A 24,582-nucleotide genomic window follows, 5' to 3' on the forward strand; every position below is an offset into this window, starting at 1 on the left:
AGTCATTCTTTCCCTCCCTTCTTTCTCACTCTTCCTCCTTCTTGTCCAGCTCCCTTCTAGAGCAAGTCCAGCCTGGCCTAAACCCTGTAACACCGCAGATTTCCATCCTGCTGCAGTGCCAGGGTGCCCCGCGGCAGCTCTGGTTAGCGCCAGGTGACCTGTCCCACCGTGGCTGGGTGTGCGTTGCTTCTCAACCTCCGCACACTTGAAGCAAATCCGAGTTCTCCACGCCTCATCGCAATGTTTCGCAGAGCTGGCTGGGATGCTCTCCGTACTGCTTTGCCAATCGCAGATTGAGAAAGTCAGTATGAGTGCAAACACGCTTGGCAGAGCGTGACTCTGTGTTTTGGTAAGAGCTCCCACGCCAAGGTGTACCGGGAGCAGTTCATCCTCCCTCCAGCCCCAGTCACCCACCCAGGTTTTCCCAGCCAGCCAAGGAAGACAACATAATTTACGTAATAATTAGTAACCTTTGCTGAACTCCTTCACTCCTGCATGATGACGCTGTACCCAGATGAAAAAATTGCTATTGGTTTTCATTCAGACAATCACTCAGCTCCTGTGAGACAAACAACAACCGTTTTTAATGAAACAGGAGAGAATTGGTTTTCCCCACTGCTCAGTATCCTCCCTGATTGCTCTCCTTGTAAATCCCTCCCAGGACATGCCCTGCTCTCTCACTCAGTGTTATTCTTGTACCCTGCGAGTCGATATCCTGCCAAGTGATATTTGTTTGAAATTCTCCAACGCACAAATTTGGCACAAAAACTGGAGCAAAGGGCATCCCCCTGGTTACTACAGCTGGGTGGAATCTTCCCACTTCAAAGTCCAAGATCCACACGCAGCCGTTCATTTAAGCTGCAGAACAAAGTGAACTCTTCCTGCTCGGCTCACGCTGACAGACTAATAAATGCAGCAGGTAGCGGTAAGCAGAAGTGCTGTACAAAGGAATCAACTGTTGAAGGCACAAGCAGTTTTTCAGCTTGTATTAAGACTGATTCACTTGTCGCTGACGTAAATCCTCGCTGTAGTATCTCAGCCTGGGGACTGGAGTATGATAAATACTACCTGTAATGCCACCTGCTGTACAGAGACAGCCCAGGCTTCTCACTATTTATTTAAGGGCTAATGTGCTAGAGCAGAATACAGTTTATTTCAGCCTGATTTGACTTTGTTTTGACTCTGATTAAAAAGGCCTGTCCACTTGAATTTTTAAAGTGATCTGGCGTAGAGCAAAACCAATGCTTGCCTTGAAAAGATGAAGTTCAGACAGCAGAGTCAGCATCAAACAGAAAACCAATGTGAAAAGGACAATACCAAACTTCTCCACCTGAAGATTCAAGAAGAGATGCAGTATCAGATGATCAGCACCTCAGGATGGGGAACTGGGACGTCCCAAATCCTGGCTGTCTGAAATCCTGGAGAGCTGATTTATTTTATCAGTTTCTCCCTCAGTTCCTTTAGAACCTCACCCAAGTCATCCAGCTTCTCTATAAAACACAAACTACTGTAGTTTAATGGTGACTGTGACTTTTGGTCAGTGGTAAAATTGTTTTGAATGGCATCAAACTGAAAAATATGTATTTAGATCAAGTAATACACATACAAAACTGCTTCCTCTTAGGATTTTCTCCTCATTGTAAAAGTTTAAAGGAATTATATGACTTCCTAGATAATCTAATTCACTATAGTAGTTCTTTTGAGCATTTTTTATCACTAAAAACTTCTAACACCAAAACCTGAGCCAGTTAAAAGTCTTGTATATGGTTTGTTCAAAACAACCATGCTCTGAACGCACCATATGTCCAGCTGACAAATAACATGAACACCTCATCCATCATCATTTAGAGAGACTGTGGTTAACACAGTCAGTTTTAATGTCCGCAAATAAACTGTTTAATCAAAAGGATATGTGTCCATGGGCAGAATCTCTGTCATCGTCCCACTGCAGAGACACATGTTGACTTTGCGAGTGTATTCACTCAGATTTGCATATTCGTAGCTACGTTCAGGACAGATAGTGGTGCGCTATTCTGAAAACTCTAGTGTCTGTTGTGCTGAGGAACAGCAGTAATTTTGTATGTGTAGAAGTAATTAAATTGTTTAAATTGCAAGTAATTTTAAAAGTGAAGTGCTATAGTAAAAGTTATACAGCTAAAAATTTTAATTTAACTGAATTATTAAAATAAGCCTGGATGAGAGAAACTGAAATATCAATAGGGCTTTTTGCTTAGTCTTAGCATTTCATAAAAGACATCTGCATTAGTTTTATTGGTGTTTATAATCAGCCTCTTCCCCTGGTTTTACTGTACTTGATGGGACTTAATCCTGCAATGTTTGGATTACAAATGCCACGCTATAATGCTTAAACGCACATCAAAATCTTGATGCTTAAAATATAATTAAAATAGTAATACAGTAAATCCCTGAACATGTTTTTTAATAGACAGCAATCTACTGCATCTTAAACTGCTTGAATTTTCATTTTATAGGAACTCCCACATGAGGATCGCAGTGCCCTTTTTAATTATGAATTAACTCATGTTGATAGGATAAATTTAAATCTCTGTCATGGAGAACATGCATAATTTATTTATGTCCTGATCTTGTCCTACACACTGTGGAGTTTGCTCTTTGGAACCTGCTTCAGAAGTCTAACACAAGGATGTTTTTTGTGGTGATGGGATTATCCAAATGGTTTCTCTTACACTCAGCTTTTGTCTTGCCTTTCTTCTCTGTAAGACAAAGGTAATTGCTTATTTATATATTTATTTTCTTTATGTTTCTTTCTGCAGGGACTTACTGCATTCTGTATGTATTTCTGGAGATGCTTCATTACTTTATTGAACTGTCACATGCTACAATTAAGGAATTCAAAGTTAGTCACTTAAACATTAATAAAGAGGAAACTGAAGTGACACAACACCAATGTTCATTTTATTCTTCTGTTACAGCAGGTAACAGAATGGGGTCAGGTGAACTGTGGGGTCCAAGTAAAGCCCTAACTTACTTCTGAAAAAAAAAAAAGGTCATAAAAAAACCATATTAATTACTTTATACTTTGCTATTGAATGGTTGCCCTGTTCTATTCTACTTCAATGGCAGATGCAGTAAGAAATAATACCTCCTTATTCATCCAGCTCCTGCCCACATGCATTCAGGGAGCAATCTGTGCTGGGGAATAGCTCGTGGATTTCAGCAAGGCTTGGCTTTCCTCTAGGAGTTGGGTCTCCTGTGCATCATCAGCTTTGCAAAGTAATTCTGGATGCAAAAAGAATGTATGAAGTTACATTTTCCCTTGTGCATTGTTCAACAGCCTACTGATTTTAAATCCATCAGAAATGTGTAAACTAACAAGCAGGGATGCTTAAATATTAATTATCTCATCACGCTGCAGTTGAACAAGTGATACAGAACACAGAACAGGACCAGCGATGATAAACAATAAATTAAGCGCCACTCTCCCTCCAAGCCTGCAAACTAAATTCCACATTTCAAAATCTGCAGGACTTCTAGGCAGGAGAAACATCCTCATCCTTGTTAAATGACCATACGTGGTAACGGGAACAGATTAGTCAAGGAAGTTCAAGGGACTAAGCCTCATCCAGAGAGATGTCTGACCTCCAACCCACGGCAGCAAAGGAGAGAGCAGCCACAGGCTCCAGCTGTTCCTTCCTGCAGGTTTGTCCCTCCCACCCGGGACAAGCACCACAGCAATTACAGTAAAACTCCAGAATCTGTTTTACTTCCCCTCAAGCAAGTGGATGTGGAAACTTCACTCAATAGTGATAAAAGTAAAAAGCTTTACTCGCCTTTTAACTCACCTTAAAACAAAAGCTGCTTTTACTTCTAGAACTGCTCCCTACCTATGGCCTCCTCCTCTTGAAGCTGCAAGACTTCCAACTCTGCCAGTAGCGAACAGGTCCTCGGCTAATGGCTGCAACCTCTGCCAATCTGCTTGACTGAAAAAGGCCAAAGACACAAGAGTTTTCAGAGTAGTGCACCAGTATCTGGCCTGAACATAGCTACAAAGACACCAATCTGAGTAAGCTGGCAAAGCCAACGTTTTTCTCTGCTGTGGGACAAGGAAAGACACTGCTTTTTTTAAAGATCTGATAACTTCCTCCAAATATAGGCACACCCTCTCCTCGATGGCTGCTGCCCGTCCTGTTGCAGCCTTAGTGAGAAGAAAAAGGAGGAGCCCTATAATACCATTTTTACAGCCACTTTTCAAAATGGAAATGGACTGGAAGTTACTGCTACTCTTTGAGCCTGAAGAAAACCCCCAACACCAGTAACGTCATTTAGGAGCCGTTATTGAAAGGAAATGTGTGAATGTTTCCAACTGAAGCAAAATAATCTCAGAAACAGCAGAGAAACAAAGAGACTAAACACATCAGTTGTTCCTCCCCAAGGAAGAAGGTAAATACAGTAGCTCTGAGTTATTTTAACAGAAGGAATGCAGAAGGGAGACCCAGGTGAGACTACAATTGGTTGTGACCACACAGAGGTCTGAGGTACGATGCTGTACAGTGGATCCTCACCTTCATGTCACCGTGTCCTTAGAAGAATGAGGAGTTTCCAAGAAGGATGACTCCAGGACTTCCACGTGATATCCATCCTGTAAACAGTTCAAATGACCTTGGTAGCCTCGTACTGTGTGAGGCAGACAACAGTCTGTCTCGCATAACTCATCAACACGTTCGTCAATAATTGGCTCTTGTGCAGCAGAGGATGGTGTGAAGAAGTGACAAAGACGCTGTATGCACTGTGGAATTACTTCAGTTTTCAATAGAAGCAGCTGGACCACTCTCCAACATACTGAATCTTCACGCCAGTCTGAAGTTGTGCTGTTCAGATGTTGTGACTGGCCCAGGGAGCAGCCAAGTTTATTACAAGAGAACATGCCCTCTTGTGGTCTTAAAGCTTTTGTCAGCTTCCCTTCACGACCATAGGAATGAACCCAGTCAGAAAAATAAGAAACACTGTGTGACACATACTTGTCAGCTTGATGCAGGAACAAACATTGTAAAGTTGCTTTTGAACAGATAAGGCAGAACACCAACAACTTTAAAACATCGTCTCTGGTTGGAACCGAAGCCTGGATGTGAACATTTGTAAGATAACCTCAAGGAACCTTGACCACTCAGTCACTCTCTAGATCAGTTTTTCCAAATAGTACAAAAATACCTCTATATATGGTAAGATTACTAACAAGATTAATGAATATGCAAATCGAGTATTAAGGACTTGTGGCATTTTCAAAAGGACCAAAAAAAATGGTAAGACTTTGAAAATCAGTTTAAAAATAGCAGATTACTAAAGGCAAGGTTGCAAAAATATGCTGAACTAAGGATTCTGTAGCTCACAAGGGGCCATTTCCCACATTTGTTTGTGTCTATGGCCTTCCAGCAGCATTTTTGCGCAGAACAGGTGCGTGGCTTACACTTACATCGCCACATCTTAAGCCTTTTCTCGTTGCCCTTGGGCTGGTTCCGCCGGGCCTCTGGCGCCAGGTTCCCGCCCGCTGGGCTGTTTCTGAGGGGACACCTGAGAACACCACGATGGCGAGTGGGGTGGCCTCACAGGAGGCCATGTCCAGCCGAAGGCCCGGTGTGTGGCCTCACCCCAAGCCTTCCTCCGCTGAGGGGGCTGAGGGAGGCGGGAGAAGGCGGCCAGGCCCGGCCGCAGCGCTGCCCGGCCGCACAGCCCCTGCCCAGCGCTCCGCGGCCGCACCCCCCCCCTTTCCCGTGATGCCCCGCGGCGGCCGCGCCCTTCCCGTGATGCTCCGCGCTCCCTAGTAACCGCACCGTTGCTAGGGGCGGCCGCCATGGCGGCAGCGCTGAGCTGCTGGGCCCATCTCTTCCCCGTCCTATTCCTGGCGACTGCCCAGCCCGCCCCCGAGCCTGTGGCCAGCTCGGAGGGCCCCGCGGAGCCACCGGAGACCCGCGCTGCCGCTGGGACGCGCCCTCGCAGCGGGCCGGCCCCGGTCACAGACGGTGGGTGCTGCGGGACACCGGCCGCGCTTCCCGGGCCAAGGGAAGCCCCGCTCACGGCATCTTTCGGGCCGCCTGGCGTCGTTGGGCTCTTCGTCCCCCTCCAGGTCCCATTGCAGCCACCCGGGGCTGGGACAAGCTCTGTGGTTACATAGTGGTGCTATGGCAATATCGATCACAAGTTACTGTGCTATCAGAAGGTGTTTCCCGCTGTCTTCTACTTGGCAGGGATTCTTTTATTTAACTTTTGATTTCCCAGAGTTGTTGTCATCGGTTCGACTTCCCTAGATCCCTTGCCAAATGAAACATGGCCCAAGTGCATGCCTCCTTAGGGAAAAGAGACGTAAATCAGCAATCTCAGAGACATAACTGCACAAGCTAGTAGTCTGTGTTTAAACTTCTCTTGTTTACAAGGTGAACTAAGGATTCCAGTGCTAAACGCAACTAACGGAACAGTCAGAACTTCAGAGGTTCCAGGAAATGCCTGGATACTGTTCAGACGGTCAGAGAGCAGCCAGGTGGCTGTACAGAAGTGGGCAACAGTCACGTTGAAATAAAAGAAGCGCTGGTTATGAAAATAAACCTTTGATTGTCCTAACTATGGAACACTGGTCTTCATTTTCTTCATTCTGTGCTATTCTTAAGTCTAGATTTATTATAGAACAGCAGCTCTCAAAAAAAGTTCAGTAGAGTAACCTGTTCTTCAAGTTTATAAACCTGAAAACCTAAGAATGTTTTAAGAAGTTGCCAAATGTATTTTATCAAAGACAGTTTACAGTATTGCTAGCAGTTACTTTCTGTATTATTACAATATTTCACAATATATAAAGACAGAGAGAAAAAACAACTTTGAAGAAGTCAACTACAGTTACATTTTCCTGATGTGCCAACATATTACTGGACCCTGGGACATGCTCAATACTCGTAACATCTTGCTGCTCTGTCAACATGTTTCTTTTTAATTTCTTTTGCCCAATAAGATGAAACAAGCAGATAAGCCTACCTTGTTTGTAATTTTTCCCCTCTGCAGGGCTGAGTATATTTTCATAACATCAAAACTCCTATTAAGTTGCTTTTTTTAGATTTCAGGGAACACATCATCAGATTTTAGCATGCCCTTGGTTTTGTTATAGTGTTCCAAATACATCTGCTAAGTAGCCGCAAAGATGGCTTTTTAAAATGACTTAAAAAAATAAAGTACATGAATTTGGATATAGGCTTTTGACCGTTGCCAAAAACAGGGCGAGGTGAAAAAACGAAAGTGTCAGGGAACATGCTGTACTGTGTAAGGTTCTAATTCTAATTTAAATCTCTCCTCCAGTTGCCAAGCTGTGTGTTTGTGATCTGTTGGTGGCACAGTGTGATGTAAATTGCTGCTGTGACCCTGACTGCAGCGCAGCCGATTTCAGTCTCTTTACTACGTGTTCAGTTCCTATTGTCACGTAAGTGGGTAAAAAGCTATGGGAAATAAAAAAATCCTGTTTTATTTGCTGCATGTAAGGGCTCTGTGCTCTCTTCTTACCAATTCCTAATCCTTCTTTCCCTGCCAGCTCTCTCACCACTTGTTCCTGCTCAGGCCTGTGAACTTTTGGCCCCAAACAGCTAACCCAGCAAACTGGCCTCTCAGCCCAGTTTCTCACTCACTTATTCCCCCTTTCCCAAACTTGTGCTCCTTGTTTTTTTCCCCTGTTTCCTTGTGCTGGCATCTGTGGGTGCATAGGTGCTGATGCTGAGGAAAGAATAATGCACCTTTAGCCTTTAATCAAAATAATGCAGTATCTGGAAATTACGAAAGCTAATACCAGGGGACCAGTACGTCATCAGCATTTTATCAGTAACCTCTTTCATGTTGGTTTATGATATCAGCTAGAAACTTGATTAGTTTGGGGCTTAATGTAGCAGTGCGAGCATCGTTCTGATCCTAGTTCTCCAAGTCAGCACCCCAACCTGCTGCCTCACTGCCATTTTGTCGCTTTACAAACAGCAAAATGTAACACATGAACAAAATAACGCCAATGCTTGTTTCTTTGCTATTTAGTTTACCTGAAAGCACCTTCACCCAATTTCATCCTCTCAAAAAGGAGTTAAGAAAGTTCACTTCAAAATCATAATTAAAAAAAACTCTCTGTGACTTCTCAGAACACTAAGTACAGCTCTTCAACCCACCTTCTGTATAAATTATGCCAATCTGAACACTGGGGTTTATTCTTGGTGCTTTGAAATTTGAATTAGCAGTCATCCCAGACTGTGGTTTCTTATTGTTCTCGCACACAATGACTACTGCTACCCATTTATAGATATTCATATATATCAGAAAGGTCTAATCAACGCCTTCCTGAGTGACAGTTTAATTGTCTCAGGTGACTACTCTATCTTTGTCAACTAGAAATGCATAAAATGGAGTTGCATTTCTTTCCCCAAATTCTTTTGTGTAAAATATTCATTTTGCATGAAAAATCCATGGGATTTTCAATTACTGCAAGTATTGTGGATCTCATTCGTACATCTAGATTTATATACATTTGAATAACTGTGTTAGTTACTGAAAAGGTTTGACTGATCACAAGTAAGAGGCTATGTGGTCTCTGAAACAGCAGAAAAAAGGTGATTTATGATGTGATCCTGTTAGCAAATGATTCACCTCATGGAAAAGTTTAACTCCATACTTAAAAAGTAATTTTTAAAGGTCATTTCACTTCTTCAATATCTGTCCTTGACTGTTTTAACTCTGCCTAAGTACCCATTTCCCAAGGATCATCATTTTGTATTTCTGGCATGTAGGACACACCAGTTCTTTTCAGGGTATGAACCGGCACATTGGCTGTGCAGCCTCCTGCGGTTCTGCTGGTGGTGAGGAACCCACAGGTCATCTGCAAATACTTTTCCTACATTGGATAGGTTATTTCACCCCTCTGTTTCTCACTCTGCCATTTCATTTACATGCATCTCAAGTAGGACGTTTTCCCCCGTACCCCTCAAAGTGAATATTATCCCAGTATTCACAAAACTGCCCTTTTTTTCTGAGCTACATGCCATCACATTACCCTAGAAGTCACACTTCCCACTTGTGTTGTATAAATAAAAGTGCTTCTGAGCTGTGCATAGCCTGTGGTGTACCCAGCACAGTATAAAACAATATAAACCTTCTAAGGAGGCACAATTGATGCTGCCGCAATGCATGAAAAGAACTTGAAAATATGGTCAATACTAACTTCTAGTGGATTCTTGATTTTATTATTGTTGTTTGCAGAGGCGACAGCCGTCTTTGCAGTCAGAAAGCTGCTACATATTCACTTGATGTTGAAGCAAATCCACCGGAAAGGATATTTAAATTAATTGACCAAGTCAATCCCAGTGTTTTCTGCATTCATGCTACAAACTGTAAGTGGAGTTGTTTTTATAAACTATTTAAGTACCAGAAACAGACTAAAACTAAAAGTAACTCAACCTGTCAGAAAACTGGTTATTCTATATGTTCACAGCCCTTAGTCCTTTCGCTTGTAAAACTAGGGTTTTTTTCTGTCACTGAGTTTTTAACAACTCTAGAAAAATAATTTTTACTAAATACCATTTCTGTATCTTTTCTTCTAAAAGTTATCACATTCTTTAAAATGTTTTGACAGATAAACAAGCGCTCTCCTTCAGGTCCCCTGAAATGCCTACTTCTGAAGATTTCGACCTATTGGTTAAACGGTTTGGAAGTGCTGCTTTCAGTGCTGAGCCTGACAGCTGGAACATGAACACAGATGCTCAAAATCCTTCTGATGCAAATGAAACTTATAGATATGAGGTAAATGATGATATGACTCATTTAGTATGAGGTTCCATAAAAGATCAAGGGAATATTGTTTGCATCTGCTTGTAGAAAAAATAAATCACAGTTCTTCTGGAACAAGCAAACATTTTGATCTTTAAATACAGAAATGTAAAAATAACAAGTGTAGCATTTTGTGTTAGCTTAATTAAAACTGAACTACATTTTCAAGATCTGTGAAAAATAAGCAGCTGTTTTGCTATTGTAAATATAAAGCTGCTAGCATTGGCTTAAGAACTGATACACATAGTAGTATGGAGTATTGACAGATAGAGTGGAAATAAGTGCTTCTTTTATGCAGATTTATAGTTGATACAAGTGCTCTAAAACTTTCCATGGACTAGAACACACCTACATACTTGAATGTGTTGCTTTATTTCGCAGTACGGTGTTCCTATACAGACAGCAGATGCATTTCTAAGACTGCCTAGTCCTGTTGTCTCCTCTTGGTGCTCCGATGCAAATCCTGCAGGTTGGAAATTGCTTTTGAATTCCAGTTTATTTGCTTTAGAGTGTTCCGCTCTGACTTGAGCTTAATCAGTCAGTAAATTGACACACGCACAAGTGTAAATTCAGATAAAGAGTTTTTTTAGACATAGCTTGGAAGTTGCATTGCATCTATATTAAACATTCAAAGTTAGATATGTAAATCCCCGAGAGTCTTGTTAATGGGTTGTTGATCCAACAGTAAAACATCCTAATTGGCTTAATAAAACAGTACAAGGGTGACACCATGAGGGAAGAGGGTATTACACAAAGTAAGACCGCACCAGGCAACCTTTGTAAGTTGTCCCTCTGGTATAATGAGGTTCCTTTCACAGCCTCAATGCAACTCAAGCCAGATGTGCAGACTTAAATATGGTATCATAACTATCATGATTATGATCATAGGAAAAGTCTCTTGTGAAAGAAAAAAAAAAAAAGTCTTATGAGATCTCAAAAATGAAGTAATAAACCTTCGAGCTTTTATTAAGCTTCTGTTGTTAAGCAGCAAGATTTTTGACTCATAGCATTTCTGGAGAATCTAAGAAAGTATCATTCTTCATAACTCACATAAAACCTTATCTGCAATAGAAATCATGTTTACTTTTGCTTATACTTGAGGTTCTTATATTTCTGCTTTTCATAATTACTCTTTGATTTCATTCAGTAATACTTTGTGACTTTTTTCCAGGGTTTTTAGTAAACCAGGCTACCAAATGCACTAGATCTGTAAGTGTGGAAAAATGTGGCAACATTCAAGCAGTTAGTATGCTGTTCTATATCAACTCCAGTATTTTAGCAGTAAGTATCATTTGAAACAGTCATATAGCTGACTGTTGATATTACATATCTTTTTGTGGCCCCAGAATTAAGTAACTTCTATTTAATAAATGATATGGTGGTTTATTTGTATTTTTAAGTTGTGGGTTGGGGGGGAAAAGAAATCTCTGTATGTAACAGACTTCTATGCAGAAAGCCTTTGGAAGTGTTTTTACTTCAAGCTTGGGTAACAGAAGCATTTACTGTTTTCTGCTTAGCCAACAAAAATAATGGTCTTGAAGAGACAAGCTTGCGCTGCTGAGCTAACGCTTGCTGCAACAGCAGCAGTTTTATGCTTTTATGCAAGTCTAAGCTTTTTCCAAGCAGCCTATTACCAGAGTGCCCATTTCTAAGAAGTCTGGGTTTTAAAGAGTTGGTAAACATGTGTACTTAAAGAGCCTGTAAGGTTTAATCTTCTGCATACATACTTTTCTTACAAGTCTAAATTTTTAATAGCAAGGTGCAAAGCCTTCCTTTACTCCTCAAATAACATGAGCTTTTACCCCACTGAGAGCAAATGTATTTGTATCCAGCCTACTAACAAATCCAGCCTATGGTTATTCATCAAAGCTAAACTTTCTTTTTCATTTCTTTTTTGAACTGGGGGATGATGCCTTATGTATATATAAACACCCTTTACAAATATTCAGAATGACAAAGAAACCATACATAGAAAATTGAAACTGAAATACAGAATACCTTTTCCTGGTATCTCCTTGCTAAAGGTCATTGAGAACCACCATAGTCTCCACTATTTAAATGGTTTTCATTTACATAATTATTTAAATTAATTTAATTAGTACTCCATAGTGAGTCACTACTTAAAGACCCTTCCACTCTCCTCAGAGAATCCAAAGCTATCAGCAATAAAGGAAACCTGCTGAGTACTTCACATTCTCACAGGTGGGATAATTCTGATCGTTGAGGACAAATCAGCAAAGGGGTGCTCACAGGTGTTACCTTTTCATCATCCCGCTGTGGAAGAGGTGGGCAAAACTCTCCTTCAGAAAGGCTTTGAGTGTTTCCATGTGCACCCAAAATTAGAGTTCTGGGTGGCTGCACAACCAGGAAAGAAAGAGCATGCCTCAGGACAGGCTCCGAGCGCTGAACGTTTTTGAATTGAAAGAGAAATTCTCCTTCATCACTAGAACTGTACGTAACACATTACCCACGTGCTGCTGCCAGTTCCAACAGCCCAGCTTAGGAGAGGTCAGACATTGGACATTCAGGAAGGACCAGATGCAAGAACTGGAGAAGGCTGAATAGACGCTAGAGATGGTCTGTAGGAACCAACCCCCTTCCCAAAAGCAGCTGAAGATGGGATGTGACAATGGAAAAGTGACTTGGTATTGGGGACAGGGCGGTCACCTTTCTAGTGCCACCAGGTGGAGCTGGCAGCAAAAGAAATGGCAAAACACATCAACCCAGGGAATCAAATACTCGTTGGGGAGTCAGAAAAATAAAATTTTTGACAAAATGCTGCTCTGTGTGAGTATTTTGCAGGCCTGATTGATGACCTTGGCCTGACATTTCTGCCTTCCCATGAAAATTTGGTGGAAATTTTCCAGTGGAACAACCGTGTGTGTCCATGTGCTGTATAACAAGAGGGATATTTGCTTCTCATTCCTTTGTTTAGATGCCATGAAACTATTTGACTCATTACTGTCAGAATGGAACAGTAAAAGCTCTTCTGTGGGTACGAGCGGCCTGCCAGAGTTCCTGAACTGGCGGCCTAGGAATAGCTACCAGTGGTTTTGCACAGATCTGTGATAGGAATGATATTCTCTGACACCCTCAATAGCTCAAACAATACGATGCACAATAACATAGCAATTATTTTCACCCTGCCTGGATACTGTAGTGTATATCCAATCACTTCCATTATGTAAAAGTTAGTGTAATGATAGAGAGTTAAATAGGCAAAACAGTTAAGCCTTAACAGCTTTATTTAATGGCTACTTGTAATAGGTCATATACCTTTGCTATTGTTTGAATTTGTTCTTTTGTTCTCCTCTAGGTGCCCAAATCAAGTCAGATGGTAAGTATCCTTCTAATTTACCTGGAACAACTAGGGGTAAAAGTCTTACTCAGTTACAGTCAGTGGGAGTTTTTCACTGACTTCGTCAGAACAGGGACTTTATCCTTAATCTTTAAATTCAAAAAATTTCTATAATTTGCTATCAGTAGTGATACTTAGCAACTCCAAGATAACATGCTACCTGCAAAGATTTAAGGCTGGTGCATTCCCCTCAAATAAAACTCTCTCTTTTTAAGTCACTTAAAAATAGAACTGCTTGTTGAACTTCAAAACAGAGCAGTTCAGAAGATTATTGCCTGCTGTCCCTGTGGAACAGAACCTGGAAGGGTCACAAATATAATAATACAGAAAATGCCAAAAATAATTATACACAATATTCAAAAATGACATGAATTTGTTTTTCAGGTTAATATTACTGTCCAGTCCATAGTTGTCCAATCCCTGAATGGAATGCGGACTTTACTTAATGGGAGTGATGCCCTCAGGCTCCCTGTGATTTTGGATGAACTGTGCATAAATATAGTTCTTGGGGTAGGTATGACAGTTCTTTTCCTCCTCATGTTTGATGGAAAGCATGGATGCATCAAATATTTTCTGATTCGCAAATTACGAAGATGTGAGAAGGGCCTTGCACAGTTTTCATATATCATAACATCTCCAAAGCAAATGTGACAGGAGAAACGCTGACTTTGGGATAAAATTAGAGTGTTTTGCAACACCACAGTAACTGTATGCAACATAAGACAGAGACAGGATGAAATCCTTTTGTATTATTACTGTGCATTTATGGCATAACAGACAATAACATGAGTTTAGCATCTACATTATGCGTGGGAGAAGATGACTTCAGGCACAGGGGTGGCCGAGACAGGGCTACACAGTGCAAATCATCTCATCTTAAATAGGTGAACGTTGGGCTTGTGCTGAGAAGAAGTTTATCAACTACAACTGAGGATATAGTGTATCTCTCCCATGTAGTTGGGTGTTTCTTCAGCAAGGAAGAAAACGATACTTAAAAAGCTTTAAGTTCCTTTCTATTTTTTCTAGTTTCATCCTCTTTTGTATTTGTTCTAATTAATATCTAAAATGTTTAATTTTCAGGTGAGTTATCACATTACATACACAGATGCAGGAGAAATAATAGAAGCAGCTGCTTCTTTTGTCTTGGGGGCAATTACCAAAGAAGCACTTTCAATCCAGCAGAGCTTTGACATCAGCTTTACTCAGGTAACTGCTGGAGATGTTACGGATGACTTGTTGAAAGACATTTAATTACAAAACTTATTAAACTTGAATCAGAACAATTGTTAGCAGCAAGGTAAAATGTAACTTGCCCTGGATACACAAATGAGGCAGCATTTCAGAATGGGGCAATAAAGGTCTCTGAAGCCTGTTTTTCACATTTAGAAGCGTCACCTTGTGACACTCTAACTGTATCCAGTGAAAGCAAAGCCTGCCCCAGTGCTAAAGAACTGTTATAATCGTACAGTCTTATTATTATCATTGTTCCAGGTAGTTAATAATCCTGAAATAAGTAAAATATTTCTGTGTTTTCCAACCATTTCAGTACAGGATAAGAGCTAATTTTGTACTTCTGCATTGCAGGTAAATACAAAGCCAGTTCCCCTCAGTGGTAATCCTGGTTACGTTGTTGGGCTGCCTCTCAGAGCGGGCTTCCAGCCACAAGGATATCCTTTCCCTGGTGAAATGTTGTTTGTAGCACTTGTTCTGGTCCGTCTTCACGAACACTTTCTTGCAGGGATATCTATAAAATGTATCTGTTCTTTAGCAAAAGTGTGGGTTTTTGGCTGTGTTTTAGAAGTAGCGAATGACTCAGTCCTGACTGCAGTCTCCTGGGACTGTTTAGTGAGACAGATTTAGACTTTCATTGTACACCCTAGTGCTTCTGCACAGTGTAAGAGGAGTTGAGCTATTATATTTTAAGGCTATGATTAAGGATTCTTTCTTCACGATATACACCAAGTATTGAATTTAGCTTTAACTCTGTGTTACATCTGGCATCATTCAGAATACGAACAAATACAGTCAACTTACCATTCTGCAAAGTACATCTAACCAGGACTGCCTGGCAGCACAGGGAGCCAGAACTCCAATATTATTTGGTTATAACATGATATCAGGCTGTCAGTTACGGTAAGAAGACTTTTATTTTCTTTAGAGCTTTTTAACCTTCTGACAACCCTTTCCATTAGGATCTGTTCAGGTCCTGGGACACTTACACTGGTGTATTTCATTATTAAAAATGTCATTTAATTAACAATGGTCTTTTCCCTTGAAAAGATTATGTACATTAGCAACTGTAGCCAGAAGGCTTGAACAGTCCATGAGTACAAGGAGGAATTATTACTGTGCCAAAGCAATACATATTGCTTTAACTTTTTTTTTTCCTTTTCTTGTCCTCTGGAAGAATTACTGCAGCTATGAAGTGCCAGCCTTTGACTCAGACCCTCCTAGATTTACTGAAGGGACAAAGCTTTCCTGAATACGTGGCATCTTTTGGCAATTCTCAAGCCCAGGATGTACTCGACTGGGTGCCGATAATTCACCTCCGCACCTCAGAACAGGTAAATTACACCACTACCGCCACCCCCATCACTCTGACTGTCCTCTCTCCCAAGAGCTGTACCTGTGCTGCACCATCAGCTTAGGTTTCTCAGACCCATGGAAAAAACCCAAAACCACAGAAACAAACTGGAGGAAAGTCCTCCTAGAATATTCACAAATGAGGAGTTTCACTCTTGCTGTAAAAGACAGAGTTTACTTTTAATCAAACTGGTATCCAGGCACCTCGGTTGTGGATCAGGACAGCACGTTAGGTACAAAATGAGTTTTAGCCAGAGTTTAGAGCTTTACTTTTCAGATTGGATGAAGCAAAAGGGGCGAGGTTGAAAGAGTGAAGTAACAGAATCAGTGTTTCTGCTTGGTGCTCTTATGCCAGGTTCAAGTAAGAGAGCAAAAATCCTTTAAAGCATATAAACAGTATATTTGATTGACCCAAACACTACATTTATTCTTAACACATCTGAACCAGCCCTTTTCCTCCCACTGCCGCGCAGTCCCTGCTGTTGGTGGCAGGCAGTGCTGCTTGGCACGTGCTGAATGACAGCACCCCCTCAAGAACAGCTTGTAGATTGGTTTCTTGCGTGCTTTTGCAACAGTGAATTATTTCTGTAACCAAAAACTTGGCAGTTCAATAAAAAAAGAAATACCTACAAATATTTAAGATCATAGGCTTGAAAATTCTGCTTCGTGGTATTACTGAAATAAGTCTTCTACTAAAAAGAGCCAGCTCAGCATTGTCACTGAGAGCCAAAGTCCTGCGCAGGTAGAACAGTCCGGGTGAAGTGCAGGTACAGAGTTGGTTTGTCACCTACAGAGAAACCTCCCGGAGCGAGCATTCGGGGGGAATTCTGCTGTTCTAATAAAATGAATAATTAACAGGGTTGCTTCTGGCCAAGTCAGACAATGAAAGAATTTATAACCCTTTTCAGAGCGCATGCCAAATACCGGTATCTCTTGAAATAGAAGTGAAGTGGACTAAATATGGATCCCTAGTCAATCCACAAGCCAGAATAGTGAATGTTACGGCAACGATCACTACTACCACATTGAAACAGGTACGTAATTAAATTACAGGGTTTAAGATAAAAAGAATGGCTTGTTTTGCTTCAGTATCAGCTGTGCAATAGTGACCCAGTTAATCTCTTTATCTAAAGGTGGCACTTCATATTGGAATGTATTACACGCAACCCTTTCTGTTCCAACTCAGGCAAAACTGTGGGCTGCTTGCCAAAACACACTTCAATAAAGATCTATACATCATTCATTAGAAGCAGCATTGAACTATATATGAAAAAAACCTTTTTACAAATAACAGCTGAAAATATAACCCAGTCCAAACAAAGCAGTCGTACAAAGAGAAGACAGAAGCTAATGACCATTTGTATTTTCATTGCAGCTTCCCCCAGGAAGGGAAAGGACTATTCCTGTAACAAGTTCTGTTGTGTTCACTGATATTTCTTCACCTGCAGAGCCAGGCTATAAAGCTTGGCCCACCATTAATGTCAAGTTACCCTATGATTTCTTCTTCCCATTTGTCTAAGGTAAGTGTGCATTAAAAAACAAAACAAAACACAACCATATTTCTGCCTTTATCTGACTTTCAGTTCACTTCTAAAGAAGCAAGCTTTATTCAGCCACTGTGATGGGCCATCCGCTCCTTCTAAATTGTAGACACACTGGGTTAAAATTCACCAAGGGAGAAAGGGCGTGAGCCTTAGTGAGGGTTCTCAGAAGCTTTAAAGCAGATAAAAACCTCATGTTAAGCAGAAATTTCCCAATTATACCTCTGCTGAGAGGAAAAAAGGCTGTAGGACGAACATGATGGTGGCTCTGAGCGGCCAGTCAGCACACGTGCAGCCTCTGGCTCTGAAGCAGCGCTGGTCCAGCTGCCCGCGGAGCAGCGCGGAGGCCGGAGGGGAAGGGAAGGGCACACAAAACACTCTGAAGGAAAGTAGGTTTCATCATTCTGTGAAGAGCAAAGCTAAATTGTTAATTAAAGTAATTGTGCTATTAGAGATGGCCTCTGCTTTCTCTGTTTTCATACATTAATAAGCCACATATTTCTAGCTATTTTTCCCAAACCACTAATTAATTACTTTTATTTAAAAATCTGAACAGTTATGCTTTCAGAAAAGCTCAATGACCCTTCCAGCTGAAATCACCTGGAGACGCCTGCTACAGCCAACACCCTTCCAAATTCCCACTTACTGAATCTGACTCTTCAGCTATGAAACAGTCTCACCCCAGGGACCTTCGAGTACCTGAAAAAGTTCACGTTGCGTTCAAACACCAGCCTGGTCTTTTAGAATACACTTTCTAATGGCTTTTCTGGAGTCTAACTGTTCCCAACAGTCCACTCGCCTACATCTGTTCTTACATATTCTAATTCTTTTAATGTGTTGATTTCTGAGCTGTGGAAGCAGGAAGAACTTTGGAGCCCAGGAGGCCACAAATGAACACTTGAACTGGAAGACGAGGTGACAGAACACGGTATCAGAACTCCGATCTGCTGCTGAGAACAAGGCACTGTCTGACGTAAAGTGGCACGTGTTTGCCTCTGTTTTGGTCCCGATTTGATTGTGGGCTAAAGGAGTGGTATGTTGGTATTTTTGAAATGAACGTTTTATAAATAACAAAGTGGCACAAGCAGCAACAGAAATGAGGAAACTAACAACAATGCGAAAAGAATGGTTGGCAAAGAGAAGTTCTCATGGTGAACGGTCAGCTCGGAGAGAAGTGACCTTTCCAGCCTCGATTCTTATCGTTTGTACTGCAAGTTTCTACAAGATGTTGCAAACAAAGAACATTATAACAGAAAATTTTAAATCTCGTACCGTTGTGGATGTACAGCTTGTAAAGATGTGTCTTTATTAAATTATTTTCCAGTTTTGACTGTACAACTGTACAAGAAACGTCTTATAAAAATCACTGTTTACCGGGAGTGTGTGTGTGATTAATTTTCCAGCAAGATTCTTTTTTTCAATCCCAAGATCTAATCTAAGTGTGGTCAAATAGAAAAATGTTTACAGACAACATCATACAGGAGAAAGCAAAGAGACGGGAAAACCTTTCAGGTCAAACTGGTAGATTGCTACACTGCTCTCTCCAGGGCAGACGTCCCCACCTCGAAAACCGGCCTCCTACTTTGGCTCGCTGATGAGTCCGTGCTGTTTTAGTATCTTGTTAAGCCTCTCAATTTCTTGCTCCTGTGGGAGACAAAAGTCAAATCATTATTATAGCTCTTCTGTTATAGCAGTGGGAAGATCTGTGGGAACCTGGGAAACTATTTTAAGGTGTCTCATGCTGCAGTAAAACAGCACAACCTGGCTAAAGTAAGTAGGACAGAGGTGGCCATCGTTCCTTCGCAAAAGAGGCGGCGAGGGAAGCACGGGCAGGGCTGTGGTGCTTCACCCCCACACCGTCTGGTGAGGAAATCGAGCTGACAGGGGCAAATCTTGCAAAAGGAGCCCAGGCCAGATTGTCCGGGGGAGCAGCCAGCAGGTACATCTTTAAATTACAAGTGTTTTCTTACCTTCTCTATACAGCTCTGTTCCAGTTGTTCAACCTTTGTTGCAAGTTTCAGGTTTGCTTGCTTTAGCTTGGACACTTGTTGTTCAGAGCGGGTCTTTACTGACAGAATTATTCCTGTGGAACAATTCACAGCGGATTCGTTTTACAATGTAAAACAGCCACTAGCAGGAGGCTGACAGTACACAGGGTCTGTGCTCAAGTTAAACGTGTTCCTCTCCAGCTCCGCTTCTGTCCTCTTCAAACCACCCTTCCCAAGTGCTTTTCTTAATGAGGAGAGTTTAAAATCAGCTCCCCCTACCCCGGGATTCAGATGCCAACATTGCTGGGAAGCGCAGCCTGCCCGCGGAGCTGAATTAATCAGTCAAACTGTCACTCAAGTCCTGAATTTGAATTGTCCCTTGGGGGAGCCTGGGGGGATGTAACTGGCAGCTTTGTTGCATTTTAGCCCATTTTGTGTAGTCGGGAGCTTTGCTGTAAGGACACAGCCTGGGGCACCAGGCTCCTGTCCCTGCCCCGGGGCTGGTGGCTCCCGCCTGTGTCACAGGTGGCACATCAGGCACATCAGTTTTGGCTTCACCTCACACACCGTTTCTCATTATGGTGGAGGTGTCACTTCTCCACTGAAACATTCTGAGGTTATTACATGTGAACTCAGGCCCCACAACAAAGGCATTTTCTTCCTACTCTTTTCGGAGGGGAAAAGAAGAAAAATAAAAAGCTTGGTAAGAGCAGCAAGAACATCGTGTTCTTCCTACCCGACAGAGCTCTGCAGAAAGAGCCGCGAGCGCAGGCACTGATGCGTGCCCGTGTTTCTAGTGCTACAGGCAGCAGGTTCAGGGTTTGGGGGTTCACTGCTCTGCAGACAAAGCAGTGACGCTGCTTATTTGCATTGGTAACATCAGACAGTCCCCACCTGCCTGTAAGCCGGTCCCTATCGGCCAAGAGTGACTGAAGGCAGTGAACCGTGCCTGGGTTTAGACACACAGCACCCCAAGCTTGGGGCAGGTTTTCTTTGTCCCCCTGTCCCTCCAAGTGGGTGAGCACGGAGAGAAACCTGGGCACCCAAGGATAAGGAGGGTTACTTGTAAATGCTTCTCTGCTGTAAAAACAAGGTTCCTGTGGCTCATGCAGCTGCACATGAATCCGGTTTCTCTCTGACTTTCACTCCGAACTACAAAGAGCCACAAGCTGCTCTCACGTCTTCCCCGTTCCTGGCCGGTGCCAGCGATCAGGCACGTTCTCCCCATCGCAATGGCAGCGGGGGCTGCAGGTGGTGGACTCGGCCCGGCCATCCTTTCCTTTTGTTCCAACTAACAAGATCTACAGCTGCATCAAGTGCAGAGCGCTCAGCAACAGTGCACTCCTAGGCCCAGGACGGCACTTGGGCTGAGGTTTCCTGTGGGAATTAAGGATAATTCCACCGCCACATTTTTCAAATCTCAAAATCCTTTCCCAGACAAGGCAGAAAGTGTTCCCAGCTATGGTCATTTCAGAAGTGTCTGAATTTACATCTGTTTGCAACTATTTACAGTTGCAAAGTCAGTAAAGTCTTGCTGGGAGAGCAAGACCCTGGTGTCTCGCAGATGGCTTTGAGAAGGGAACAAAGATGGATCCCAGATAATTCAGGGAAGGTCGGCAAATCCACGCTCAAGGGAAAGCTCCCGCCCGGCCGCGCACACCTACCATTGATAATCCTGGCCACGCGCCACAGCCGCAGGAGAATCAGGAGCCCGACGGCTTCAAACTCGTGCTCCCGGAAGATGAGGATGACGTCGAGGATGAAGGACACGATGACAACGATCCCGTCCAGCACTTCAAACTTGTGGTGGAAGAATTCCCAGCGGTAGATGAAGACTTTGAACCCCACCTCCACCAGGAAGATGGTTAAAATGGACAGGGAGAGATAGTGGAAAACCTGGGAAAAGACAGTGTGTGTGAGTTTAGGGTCAGGAACCCCCCCTGTGTGCACGTGAGCCGGGCAGGCTGGAAAAGCTCCACCGCTGCAGGGCACGTCTGGTCTGAGTCTACAAGGAGGAGGGCTGGGGACTTTCCTTTTGCTCTAAAGGGCAACCAGAGCGAGCGCGGCTGGGCAGCCAGAGGCTCCGGGTAAGCCGGACCAGGACGTGAGAAGATGACTTGGAGAAAGGTGACAAGAGCGATTCAGCTCCACCACAGCCCAAGAAAACATGAAGCTGCTGCATGGACCAGCACGAGCCAGGTCAGCCCCACACACTGCAGGGCTGTCACACGTGTCCCTGCGAGACCTTTGTCCGTGTGCCTGCTGCTGCCAAAGCAAGGCTGAAGGTCCAGGTCCTGCCTGCCCAGCCACCCCATCTAGTGGGCTTTGAACCACCGAAGAGGGAAATCGCAGTTCATGTTGACATTTCCCTGCATTTTACCTTTGGGGTTATATTATATTTGTCCGGATGGATGATTTTCAAGTCCATAAGCAATTCCCCCAGGACCAACAAGGCATCTAGGATGACCAAGCAGACAACCAGGATCTGTTGGAGGAAAAGAACTGACGATAACCCCTTCCCAGCATGGATGGATCGGCAAGAGGAGCCGAGGCAGCCTTCACCTAAACATGCCACAACCCCCTGCATCCCCAGTTTGGTTGGTTGTGTTTCATGGAGCTTTCTGTTGCTCCCACCCAGGATCCCCACTCAAACAGCCCCTGATCGGTGGGTTCTTCTTGCAAAGTCTCGCCCGTACAAAACCGCTCGGCTCCCACCAAACCTGGTCATTTCCCACTGTTCGACGTGGGGAACCTCGGGGAGCAGGAGGCGTGGGAGAGCACGTGCCTCCAGCCGCGCCGTGCTGGGCGCGCACCGAGGCTCATCACCGCTCGGGAAACAGCTGCACCAGCTGCACAGCACCTTGTTTCCGACAGGACGGCCCAGCTCGGAGGCAGCAGCCGCTGTCGCAGGCACCATGAGGGCTCAGGAGCTCAGTGCTGCTCCCAGACCGCCCTGAGCTCCAACCCACATGGGCTCTGCTGTCACAGGCGCCTTTGGCCACATCTCGCTCTCATCTCCCTTCAGCCTGGGTGTGTTCTGCCTCACCTGAAACCTGTGGGAGCTGAAGAGCCTTTTCATCATGATCTGGAAGGAGACATGGCTCCTGGCGGGCTCCAGCTTGATCTCCGAATCCGGCTGCTTCTCCCCAGCCTCCTCCTCGTCCTCCCATTTCCGATAGTCGTTGCTCCATTGCACGGGGTCGTCTCCCACCACCGTGAAGTGCTTCAGGTACCTGGACATGGCTCTGGATCAAGCTGGCATCACCCGGCCAGCGTCTGAAGGACAAGAACACAGAGTCAACTCCCCGCTCGGGACTGACCAAGGATGCCAAATCTCCCCGTTTCACCACAGCGAGCGTGACAAGAGCGTGATGCTTCATTCAGACACAGCTGGATAGCGTGGACGGGCCCTGCTGACGGGAAATTGCTTAACGGTGGTGCTGCTTGTTTTGCATCACCTCCCACAGCGCGAGGTGAAGCCCCCGCCACCCTCCCCGTGCTGTTTGCACCCCATTGGGCTGCTCTACAATGAGGAACTTCACCACGAGGTATTTCTAAACACCCCAAAACAAAGCATCAACTACAGGAGAAAAAACCGCCAGCGCTTATCTCGCATCTCGTGATGCAAGAGGAGGCAGCTGCCGATTTCCCGTTGGAAAGGGCCATTGTGTTTCTAGCAGACACTGATGGATGGAGGGTATCGGTCAGAAGCTGGCGCAGGTGATTTCCCCTCCTACATTAGCTCCCTCGTGCCCCCCTGCCCCGGCACGTCGCTGTCAGCAGCGTCCACGCCAAACCTCCCGCTGCGCCCCCAGAGCTGCCCACGTCCCTTCAGGTGGCCGCAGTGCAGCCCAGCTGCCCCTGGGCTAGCTGGGGCACCATCACCCTCCAGCCACACCGCCAAGCTGAACAGCAACCTCATTTCCCTTCACCAACATCCGAGTCCCCTATGTTTTCAGCCTCCACAGGCAAAATAAACAGGTGACCTCTCACTTTTTGTTGTGGCTGGTGTGTGACGCTGTCCCAGCACACGGCTCCCCCATCTCCTCTCCCACACCCCAGAGCTGACCTCACCCTTGGGCATCCCAGCCTCAGCCCGTCCCTGCGAGGACCAAGCCCAAACCTGCAGATGATCCCAGTTGCAGCTCGGCGCTCAGAACCGCCGCAGGGAGAGGCTCCGTCTGCGCCCGCTCTCGCGTCCCCGTGTCACAGCCTCAGCAGCTCGCCCTTCCTCTTTGGGCAACCTGGCGAGACTGCCTGGCCCACCAACCCGCCCCAAAACCGCTACTGCCGCCGGCAGACAAACGTCCCCATCCCCGGCGGGCTCTCCGTGCACCCGCCCTTGGCCAGAGCTGACCGGGGCTCAGCACAGGACGCTCTTGGCCCACTGGAGCTGCCGTGCCCCCCACTGCTCTCCCCCCACTCCGCTCCCTGCAAACGGGGTTCTCTGGGGGTCCCGGTAGGATCCACTCAGGGCAGCGGTGGCTGCTGGAGGCCACGTGGGCTCCGGGCCACTTTGTCACCCGCTATAGGGGACAGAGACGGCCCCGCGCTGCTGTCACGGCGGCAGCTCCTTCGTTCCCCGCCGCCGGGCGCCGAGTGGAGCGCCCCAGGGAGCTGCCCCGGCCGTGGAGCCCCCGGCCCGTTACGGAACAGCCTCTGTGCTCGCCCGGGCCGCGGGGCCTGGAGCCGTCACCGGCGGGCGGAGCGGCCGGGGCTGCGGTTGGGGCTCCCCAGCCCCCCCGGCCGCACCGCCGGCCGGAGCGACCGCGTCGGCTCCGCACTCCCGAGGCGGGACGGAGCCCCCGGCCCCGGCGGGACCCCCGCGGGGAAGGACGCGGCGGCCCTGGGGGGGGCCCGCTGCAAACCCCCCACCCCAGAGAGACACTCACCGATCCAAACCCCGGGAGCGCCCCGGCCACCCCCGCCCGCTCGGTCCCGGTCCCGCTCCCGCTCCCCCCGGTTCCCGGTACCGTGCGCGTCCCGGCTGCGCCCACCGCCGCCCTGCGCCTCCCCCGGCGCCGCGGGGCCGCCCCCGGCCCAGCCCGGTCCCGCCTCCCCCGGCCGGGCCGGCCCCGCCGCCTCCTTCCCCATCGCGCCCCCGGGGTCCACACTCCGACATTTGCCGTTTTCGCAGCTTTTTCACCCCAGGCTCGCAGCGACACGTCCCTGAGCGGGAGCTGCCGGAACAGGACACGCCGGGTGGAGTTTAAACTTTTCTTTTTTTAAATACTTTTGAAAATAATTCCCCTCAGCCCACCGGGTAAGCCAAGCGGACATCCAGGATAGGCACGAAATG

At 45.2% G+C, this 24,582-nt stretch overlaps 2 protein-coding genes and 1 long non-coding RNA gene across 8 annotated transcripts; 1 reads left to right on the forward strand and 2 right to left on the reverse strand.

The window, feature by feature from the left end:
- Positions 1-1,143: 1,143 nt before the first annotated feature.
- LOC309446453 lies at positions 1,144-5,020 on the reverse strand. Of its 4 annotated transcripts, none has more exons than XR_014185458.1 (4): positions 4,545-5,020; positions 3,825-3,962; positions 3,125-3,261; positions 1,144-1,330 (listed from the first exon to the last, which is right to left on the reverse strand). It is a non-coding gene; the product is annotated as an uncharacterized lncRNA (long non-coding RNA). The 4 variants fall into 4 exon arrangements; XR_014185459.1 differs by lacking the exon at positions 1,144-1,330 and adding an exon at positions 2,432-2,735; XR_014185461.1 differs by lacking the exon at positions 1,144-1,330 and adding an exon at positions 2,795-3,012.
- Positions 5,021-5,785: 765 nt separating this feature from the next.
- On the forward strand, positions 5,786-18,674 carry TCTN1 (tectonic family member 1). Its single transcript, XM_082065848.1, has 15 exons — positions 5,786-5,999; positions 7,318-7,438; positions 9,247-9,377; positions 9,620-9,786; positions 10,195-10,282; positions 10,985-11,094; positions 13,130-13,150; positions 13,556-13,681; positions 14,252-14,377; positions 14,756-14,838; positions 15,164-15,304; positions 15,579-15,735; positions 16,663-16,788; positions 17,130-17,274; positions 18,145-18,674. Exons 1-14 carry the CDS (start codon positions 5,831-5,833, stop codon positions 17,271-17,273), a joined length of 1,710 nt encoding a protein of 569 aa, XP_081921974.1. The 5' UTR covers positions 5,786-5,830; the 3' UTR covers position 17,274; positions 18,145-18,674.
- Positions 18,579-24,307, reverse strand: HVCN1 (hydrogen voltage gated channel 1). Of its 3 annotated transcripts, none has more exons than XM_082065851.1 (6): positions 24,257-24,307; positions 22,330-22,559; positions 21,664-21,768; positions 20,948-21,179; positions 19,266-19,378; positions 18,579-18,939 (listed from the first exon to the last, which is right to left on the reverse strand). In XM_082065851.1, exons 2-6 carry the CDS (start codon positions 22,522-22,524, stop codon positions 18,874-18,876), a joined length of 711 nt encoding a protein of 236 aa, XP_081921977.1. In that variant the 5' UTR covers positions 22,525-22,559; positions 24,257-24,307; the 3' UTR covers positions 18,579-18,873. The 3 variants fall into 3 exon arrangements, with proteins under 3 accessions (XP_081921977.1, XP_081921975.1, XP_081921976.1); XM_082065849.1 differs by having other exon boundaries at positions 24,176-24,307; XM_082065850.1 differs by lacking the exon at positions 24,257-24,307 and adding an exon at positions 23,407-23,515.
- Positions 24,308-24,582: the final 275 nt, after the last annotated feature.

This window comes from Streptopelia decaocto (assembly GCF_964273445.1).
Source record: "Streptopelia decaocto genome assembly, chromosome: 15".
NCBI lineage: Eukaryota > Metazoa > Chordata > Aves > Columbiformes > Columbidae > Streptopelia > Streptopelia decaocto.